The 9,920-nt window shown below is 43.6% G+C and overlaps 1 protein-coding gene across 1 annotated transcript; it reads left to right on the forward strand.

Moving 5' to 3' along the window:
• The first annotated feature begins 6,608 nt into the window (after positions 1-6,608).
• LOC144518887 (uncharacterized) lies at positions 6,609-8,846 on the forward strand. Its single transcript, XM_078251759.1, has 4 exons — positions 6,609-6,693; positions 6,819-6,939; positions 8,457-8,565; positions 8,663-8,846. The coding sequence occupies exons 1-4, from the start codon at positions 6,615-6,617 to the stop codon at positions 8,786-8,788; spliced, it is 435 nt and encodes a 144-aa protein (XP_078107885.1). The 5' UTR covers positions 6,609-6,614; the 3' UTR covers positions 8,789-8,846.
• Positions 8,847-9,920: the final 1,074 nt, after the last annotated feature.

The following is a 9,920-nucleotide window of genomic DNA, read 5'->3' on the forward strand; positions in this document are numbered from 1 at the left end:
AACCTGTATTATATCTGAAGTCCAGCAGGGGGAGACTCCTTAAACCTGTATTATATCTGAAGTCCAGCAGGGGGAGACTCCTTAAACCTGTATTATATCTGAAGTCCAGCAGGGGGAGACTCCTTAAACCTGTATCATATCTGAAGTCCAGCAGGGGGAGACTCCTTAAACCTGTATTATATCTGAAGTCCAGCAGGGGGAGACTCCTTAAACCTGTATCATATCTGAAGTCCAGCAGGGGGAGACTCGTGCGGTTGCAAAAGGAGTTTGGTTTCTGTAGAAGTCTTTGAGAAAGTGACCCACTTCTCTCTTGATTTATTACCTCAGTAAACATCTTCATAATGAGTTCATGGTCTCAATCGCTAGTTTGAAGTCTTCTGCAACACAGAATGATGTTCATTTTTTTTAATTATGGTCTCATTGATTTTAAAATCGGCGATAAAGCAGGGGGTGTTTTAGGGCGTGGCTATGATGTGATTGCCAGTGAAAGTGTGTAACGTAACATAGAGTGTAAGCAGCTCCTCCCTCTCTCCTCCCTCTATTCTAAAATCCTCACATCCTCAACCAGGATGGCTGCGCCCATAACATCAAACTCAACGACGCATAGCAGATCTCCACAAACCAATGGGTGACGTCACACATGCTCTGTCCGTTAATATTATACAGTCTATGGGAACACCACAGGTCAGAGGGGCCACGGACAAAAGATGATCAGACTGTTTGGGGATCCCAAATGTATTCTCTCTTTCATATAAACCTCAGGATATAATTAGCAGGACTTTAAACTAGTCAGTGAGTAGTCTTATGTAAGAATCAACCTTTGAGTTTGCTTCTGCTGATGTGTTGAACTGGTATGTTTACTGTCAGCGGGTTTGATATAACAGAGCCATCGTGCCAAGTAACAAACACTGATGTAACCTGTAACAGATGAACTCTGTCCAAGCAGAGAGGACTGTCTAAACCCACCTGAATGTCTCACTGTGCTTTGACGGAAACAAAGATTATAATCCTAAACATGTTTTCCTTCAACATGCTCCTCTTTGCTGTGGCTCTGCTGGCTGTTCCTGTGGAGCCCGGAGATTTACGTAAGTACTTTTTCCGTAGTTTCTGTACTCGCAACCCATCATCGTCATGTAACGGTATTCTGGCGTTTTTGTAAGTGGGTTGTGATGTAGTGAGAGGTTTGTCTTTCCAGCAGGCAGGGGTAGGGCAGAAAACAGCCAAAACGTGGTTGTTAACAAACAAAGGTTTTTTTTTTGTATTGTATAGAAGTCTTTTCCATGAAAAATAGTCCCACACAAAACAATAAACTCAACTAAAACTTACTGGGAACTAACAAACCCTCCTCACACAGTCCTGAACCTTAAGTTCTTTGGCATAATGTCTGTCTCTCTCCACAAACTCCTCTTGCTCTCTGCCTCTGCTGCTCCCTTTGTTCATGAGCACCTGCTACACCACTGGTTTGTAAAAAGTGTGTGTGAACAGGAACCGGACCAGAACTAATGTTTATTTTCTATCTCTTCTTATTCTGGACCAAATGAACCCAACGACAGTGACAGGCGTAGTGAACCCCCCCATTGACGACGATCCCCTGTTTGATCTAGACTACGATTCTCCAGTTGTACGTGCCGACAGGGTGGTACGACCAGTAAGATCCCTCAGATCTGCATACGGACCAATCAGCCACTCTGGAGTCAGGTCAGTCCAAACAATCTGAAGTGAAATATAATATGAACCATGAAGATTAGCCCTTGTGTTGTCTTCCCATCGACCTGCAACTTGGTGTTTTTCTGGGTCGAAATTTCTATTATCTATAATTATTTGTTGATTTCTTCCAACGTTCTTTCATAGTTCTGATATAGAAAATTTTTGTAAACGGGTAACATTTGACCCAAATCAAACAGGAGGGTTATGTAATAAGGGATCTTATTATTCATAATATGAAGGATGAAGGTTAACCACGTTAAGTGTTGTTTGTTTCTCAGAGTGACACTCGAGGACGGATCTCAGTGGCTCATCCATAAAGGAAACGTCGACGGCGCCGACCCTCAGATGTTGGTGACCAGCGCTGACAACATGAGCTCAAAGTGGAAGGTGAGACAGGACTCAGTTTCAGAGGTCTGTACGTATGACAGACCTGAGAGGCACGGGAGCAAAAAATGAAATCTGGTCTTCCATTTCCATTCGCTTCGGTGTGTTCTGAGGCACTTTTTAGACCTCAGGGAGCTGACTGATCAGTCCGACTGCCTTTTCTGCCGACAGTCGGCCGTCGGGTTAGTGTGTCATTGGCTTCAGCCATGGTTTTTGTTTTTATTTCAATGGCGCGGCGCTAAACTAAACGCTAAAGAGTTAAAATGTTCAACGCTTCTGAAGCGAGTCATCCAGCGAAGATTTACTGGTGAGTAAATAAGGAACTCCTGGTACCGCCACTGTTTATCTGCATGTACAGCAGAACAGAGTGCTGGTTTAAAGTCAGCAGTCATTACTTTAAGCTTTCAGCTGATGCTAGCGCTGCTTGGCTAAATATGTCTTTTGTACATATAAACAACATAAAACAGACTCAGGGTCTTAACTTGCACCTGGTGTAGTGCGGCGCAAAGCCCGACGCAGGTGTCTTTGCTACGATGGTTTAAGACAGACACAGTTGTCAGTTTCCCGTCCAGCGCCCACGTCGTTTAAATAGCAAATGCACCTACGCCCATCTTTGTGCCCATGGGCGTGCTGGTCTTACAGGGAGGTGTGTTCAGGTGCATTCTGGGCGTGCTGGTCTTACAGGGAGGTGTGTTTTCAGGTGCATTCTGGGCGTGCTGGTCTTACAGGGAGGTGTGTTCAGGTGCATTCTGGGCTTGCTGGTCTTACAGGGAGGTGTGTTCAGGTGCATTCTGGGAGTATTGCTATCTTGAGGCAGCGGGAAGTGATGGCACCATTGACCAACAAAAACCTGGTCTAAAGTCAATAACGCAGCATTTCATTGTTATTTTAACAGAGCATTAGTAAAATGCTCCTAGGCTCGTGCACAGCACGTGCACACTATGCTTGTTACACACACAGGGACGCACAGCAGCACACACACATGCAGAAGATTACAAATAAAAATATTACGGTGCAAATCCTCCATCATAACAGCAATGCTCCAAGGTCCAAACGCGCCTGGCTTTTAAAGGGAATGGGAGATGATCTCTGATTGGTTGATTGCATGTTACGCCCAAAACACACCTCTGCTTAATGAAGACACTAAGTACAACCCTTTTGACCGCCGTCAAACTAGCAAAAGTGGATTTGGACACGCCCTAAACGCACCCGCACCAGGCGCTTCACGCCGTGAGCTCAGATCGTTAAAATAGGGCCCTCAAGGTGTTTTTAATCCTCCTCTCTTTGTTTTCTCTCTGCAGACGATGGAAACCAGAGAGTTTTACGGGAGGAAGAGCGTGGCTGACTTCGTGAAGGCTGGAGGAGACACCTACGACGTCCGCCGGGCCAACTGTCACCATGCAACCGACGCCATGATGAATCTGTAAACATGAGCTCTTCTGTTTGCTCTCTGCTGAACAGATGAAACCTCTCTGAGGGTGTTGTGTGGTTTATATTCCACCTGAGGGCTCCAATACAAGCTCATAGTACTAGTATGTAATGGATGGTCTCTTGTGTATTTGTTGTTATGTTTCATGTATTTTAAAGGCCTATAGGGACGGCATTGCAAATTAAGGCCCTGACAAACCAACCTGACACTCAGCCCGAGCGTCTGTCGCCCTAGTTATTCCTGCGTCCTGCTTTGTTGGACGCAACTAGTAGACGCTTGTCAGTTTAAGCGAATCAGTGCACAGGAAGAAACATGGAAGGGAGTATATGGGATCAAATAAGGGTCATAAATAATGTGTGCTTGTACAATAGTTTTGTAGCTGTAGAATTATTTTGTGCATGTGTAAAAACATTTGATAAAAAAGTGAAAAACTCTGAAACTAGGGGTGCCAAATCACAAAAAAATACCAATGTTATGCAATGCAGAAGAGTCCTATGATAAAGAACCTTTGAGCTTCCTTCTGCTGATGTGGTGAAATCTGGTGTGTTTACTGTCTGCTGTTTAGAAATAACAACCATCCTACCAGGTGGCAAACAGATCTTTACTGGAACAGACCAACTGCGTCCAGACAGAGAGGAGTGTCAGGACTTTATAAAATCCTACCTGAATGTCTCCCTGGGCTGAAACAAAGATGAAATCCAACATGTTTTCCTTCAAAATGCTCCTCTTCGCTGTGGTTCTGACTCTGCTGGCCGTTACTGTGCAGTTTTGCAGTTGTGTGACACTCAAAGCAGACTTTGGCAGATTTGCCGACTTTGAGGCTCAGAAATTGGCAAAGAAGAGAGTTTACATATTCAGGCTGTGAAACACGTTGTTGTGAAAAATATTAATCTTTGATGAACTGTTAGTGAGAAAGCTATATGAGACACAAATAATACTGTTATTCAACCCATTTAAATAAACTGAATGCAATGCAAAACAGCAATTGGCTTGTCCAGCTTGTTAATAACCAGTGTATGTTCATTTTAGCGTCCAGTTTGTAGATGTTAGTTAGATGGCACCAACAGTTGGTCTAATCATAACTGGTCTGGCAACCCAAAGGCCAGGCTTTTGTTTCCAGATCTGTGTGGTGACTTTAATGGGGGGGAGTCTGGAGGTCCTCCTCCAGAAAATGTTGAACATTAAACACTCAATTGCCTGCATTCATATGCACATATTTATACCTTTTTTCTGACTCAACTTATGCTGGAAGTATCTTTAAAGGGAAAAATATAAAAACATAATGGAATATATTGCAGTAAAACTCTCAGGCATTCTGTATTGCTTTCATCTATTTATTCTCCTTTGGATCGACTTTTCTAATTATATCAGCACACATGTAGCCTATCAGTTACTCCTCCCTCCTCTTTTGCGTCTTTTGTTGGGGATGTAACCTTAAATGTGCACATGACCTCAATGATACATTAAGTCATTTTAATGAATTAATGGGTAATTAGGGTTAAGGTTGGACTGTATTATTTCAGATATGTTTGAGCAAGATTTCTGCTCATGTTCAAAATATAACTCATCCCATCTGTGTTCTCTGAGATTTGGAGGAGTCGTGGAGGAGTACTTAAACTTATGTTGTCCTTTTCTTTCACCTTATACTGCAAACGTATTCACTCCCTTATGGAGTTAGATTCCCCTTTACACCTTGTAGCATGTAACAACCAGAAACACCACCAACACATTAGACTCATCCCCAAAACATGTAGGCTAAGCACTGTAATGCCAGGTTAACAGAGCTGAGCCATTAGCTGCAGTTTCTAAGTTGAACCACTTCTCACACCACTTTAACTTGAATGTAGCCTAATGGTAGAGCTCTTCTTGGCTTCAGCTTGAAAATGTTTGCTTTAAACGCAGTCTAATCGGTATCGCAGCGGCGGTCTTGTAGTCTCTCAGACTTCTCACTGTAGGTTCTTGGTGAGTTTTGTAGTCTTGACTTCTCACAACAAAACACGCGATCAGGCACATGGAGGGAGAGACCGACAGATGGACAGAGAGAGAGAGAGAGAGACACACACACACACACACACACACACACACACACACACACACACATAGACACACACACACACACACACACACACACACACACACACACACACACACACACATAGACACACATACACACAGACACACACACAAGTACACACACAACAAAAAAAACAAAAAAAACATACATGGTGCGTGGCACTATCTTTGTGGGGACCTGTCATTGACATAATGCATTCCCTAGCCCCTTACCCTAACCTTAACCATCACCACTAAATGCCTAACCTTAACCCTTACCCTCACCCTAACCAGAACCTCATTCTAACAATAATCCTAAAACCAAGTCTTAACCCTCAAACAGACCTTTAACCTTGTGGGGTCCAGCATTTTGGCCCCACAAAGCTGTCGGGACCCCACAAGTATACTGGATTCCCGGTTTTTGGACCCCACGAATATAGTTAAACAAGCCCACACACACACACACACACACACACACACACACACACACACACACACACACACACACACACACACATAGGCTACAATTGCCACAGTTTTCCCCACTCATCCTGTCTCTTTCTATCGGCGAGAGAGCCGAGAGAGGAGGGATCGCTTTGTGACAGGTGCAGAGAAATAAATCCGGTATGAATGGCCAGGCGATCACGCACGTTTACATAGGATATTGTCCAGTTTCATATTTGTCAGTCAACTTTTCCAAATACATTCGGGGCTACACTCAAAACATTCGGGGCTGACGCCGCCTCTGAGTGAACCACTCTAAAACTTCAGGGGTGCCAAATCACCAAAAATACCAATGTTATGCAATATTGCTTTCAAACTACTCAATAGAGTCTTATAATAATAAACTTTTGAGTCTCCTTCTACCGATGTGATGAAATCTGGGGTTTTACTGTCAGCTGTGTGGAAATAACAGAGCCATCCTGCCAGGGGACTTTCCCTGGTACAGATGACCTGTGTCCAAACAGGGAGGAGGGTCAGGTGGGCTCTATAAAATCCCACCTGAACGTCTCACTGCACTGAAATGTAGATGAAATCCAACATGTTTTCCTTCAAAATGCTCCTGTTTGCTGTGGCTCTGACTCTGCTGGCTGTTACTGTGCAGTCCTGGTCTGATGGCAGTAAGTACTTTGGCTTTTTTGGGGGGGGATTCTGCAGTAAAACGTGGTGTAAAAACTGTCACAGTTCACTGCTTTTAAACCCTTTCTATGATATAAGTTTGTATACTGATCTGCTGCTCTGACAGACCTGTCCGGTCGCGAGCTGACACGGCTCTACAACTCTCCGGTTTATGCAGCTGAGAGGCTGAAACGACCACTGGGATCCAGTTCGTTTATGATCGGACCATTGAGCCACTCTGGAGTCAGGTAAGTCCTAGTCTCAATCGATGGAAGTACATTTCCAGGATAAAGCCAGGGGCATCCGGCGTGTGAGCCACGCACCAGATGTCCCTCGCCGTTCCTAAAAATCCCTTCATTTCGGTAAACAACAAATTTGGAACTAGCGAGCTACATGCTGAAAATGTCAAGATTTGAAGAAAGTTTGGATGGTGCAACATGTCAGGCCTGCTCAGTTTTTTCAGGGAATGATTGTTAAGATTTACTAAGAATGTGTTTAGGGCGTTTCCTCTCTAACTGGGACGTTTTGGGACTGATTGGTGGGATTGCTGTGGACGAAGTACAAACAGAGATACACTGGTAAGAGATAATGAGGTTTAACCATGTATCAGCTCATTTAAATAGCTCACGGTACTGTATTGTGTCAACAGGTAACTTCATGTAATATTGGATGTGGCGTTTTCTTTTGCGGGGTGCAAATGTTCCATCAAAACAAGTTCCTTTCGAGAATATTTAGCAGAGACACCGTCACTGCGTCTAGAGCTTAATGCCGCCCAAGACGATTGTGATTGGTTTAAAGAAATGCAAACAACCCAGAGAGTCGTTATTTTGGAACCCTCAACTTCTAGGCAAGTCCCGCCCAACGAAGCAGCTTGATTGGTTGGGGTTAGGCATTGCCCTTGAGTGGTTAAGGTTTATGATAGCCGACTGGTCAGGGTTTAGGACCTGAACACATCGGGTTATGTTACCTTGCGTAAGCATGGACGCCTGGCCAATAGTAGCGTGTGAATGCCATTGAAGGGCGGGTCTTGCCTAGAAGTTACGTGGGTTCCATAATAACGCCCCAGAGAGGTATTTTCTCCTATCCCAGGATGCATTTATGGTGTAGCCTTATTCCACAGCGCTGTGGAGATAGAGCTGGCAATGCGAGACTAAGGCTGAATCCCATTTCTCTGTCTTACCGCTTCCCCTACCCCTTCGTCTTACCCCTAGCCCTTGTCCCTCGAAACCGAGTGGTAAGGGCTAGAGGTGAAAACATACCCCGATGAAATGAGACACCACTTGGTTACGGTTATGTCATCATACATCGTCGCTAGCTGGCTGCCATGGAGTCCATTCAAGGTTAGTCAGAGAAATGCGGCACTGTTGTGCAAATCAGCAATGTTTTAGCAATTAAGAACATGGTTGCAAATATATATGTACAGGACTGTATAGAGCACAAAACAAGACTGTCGTAATTTTTAAATCAATTATTTAAGCTGAAAATACTTACATGTATGAGTCTCTGGGTACCCCTTGGTTTCAAGTAAGCTTGTGAAAATGCTTGGTTTTAAGGGGTATCTACCTCTTCACCTTAGCCCTACCCCTCGATGAAAACGAGAATTACTTACTCTCATATGAATGTGCAAAACTAAGGGTAAGGGGTAAGGGGAAGGGGTAAGACATAGAATTGGGATTCAGCATTTGTCAGTCCACACACATGCTGAGCTGACATGACATGTTGTTAACATACTAATATGAAAAATCTGCATCTTGTCATCCCCCAGAGTGACGATCGGCGATGGAACTAAGTGGCTCATCCATAAAGGAGACAACTACGGCATCTCCTCTCAGACGGTGGTGACCCGCGCTGAGATCATGGGCTCAAGGTGGAAGGTAAATCTTTGTGTTTATCCAAAAAAATAGATTCATACCATCACAGTGTCAGAGGGTCAAACTCTTCTGCTCTGGGTTTTGTTTTTTATCTTTGCAGGTTGTAAAGACTGGGAATTTCAAGGGGAGGAAGACCGTGGGTGACTTTGTGGCGACCGGTGGCACCGACTACGATTTCCTCTTTGATAACTGTCACTGGGCATCGATTCGAATGATGAATCAGTAAACATGTGTTCAGCTTTCCAAAAGGTTGAAGTTGCAGTGTTTCCTCTCTGGTGAACAGATAATAAAGGGAAACTTCACAGAAGGTGTGTTGGGCTTTTTATTCCACCACTCGTTCATATAGACATGAGTTTGTTCTACAACATCTCTTAATTGTATGAATACTTAGAATGAATAGTGATGATGAAGTGGACTACTTTCATTGAATTTGGTTGTTTTATTCAATTTTCTAGCATTTGAAGAAAAATTTATGAATGAACGTTGAAAATTGTGTCAAAAATGTAAGAAAAAGGGGACATTTTTTTGACAAAAACATCAGAAAATGTGACAAAAACATTGAAAAAAGTGACAAAAACATCGAGGAAAAGTGACAAAAGTGTTGAAAAAGACAACCAAAAAGTTCTTTTTACATTTTGACCCAGAAAAACAAAAAGTTGCAACACATGGGTTAAACCTTTTTCTTCTCTGCATGAGTTTCTTTCACTGTTACCTGTTTATCTTGATTAATGTTCCTGCTGCATTAACATGTATGTTGCATTTTCCTCCTGTAGATGTTTAAGGTTGTGCTCAGTTTTCTCTACAATACTGTTGGGTAGTTTAATCTGCAGCAATGCATCATATTTTATAACACTGTTTCTCAAATGGGGGTACGTGTCCCCCTAGGGTTACTTTGGAGGACTGCAGGGGGCACGTGTCCCCCTAGGGGTACTTTGGAGGACTGCAGGGGGTACGTGTACCCCTAGGGATACTTTAGAGGACTGCAGGGGGTACGTGTCTCCCTAGTGGTACTTTGAAGGACTGCAGGGGGTACGTGTACCCCTAGGGGTACTTTGGAGGACTGCAGGGGGTACGTGTCTCCCTAGTGGTACTTTGGAGGACTGCAGGGGGTACGTGTTCCCCTAGTGGTACTTTGGAGGACTGCAGGTGGTACGTGAGATATTTAACAAAATGTTTATAAGGCTGTTGTCCAGAACATTGTTCCTGTTTATGTAGACTTTTTTTTCCTACCAAAAATGTGACATTTGTGTCTCCTTCTTTGGACCTAATCTATCCTTCCTTCCTTCTACTGTCCTACTTTTTACAAGTTTCTCGCTTTTTTCTTCTGTTTTTGATACTATTTTCACCTATTCTTGCCT

The sequence above is a fragment of the Sander vitreus genome, chromosome 6 (assembly GCF_031162955.1).
Source record: "Sander vitreus isolate 19-12246 chromosome 6, sanVit1, whole genome shotgun sequence".
In the NCBI taxonomy this organism is placed as follows: domain Eukaryota; kingdom Metazoa; phylum Chordata; class Actinopteri; order Perciformes; family Percidae; genus Sander; species Sander vitreus.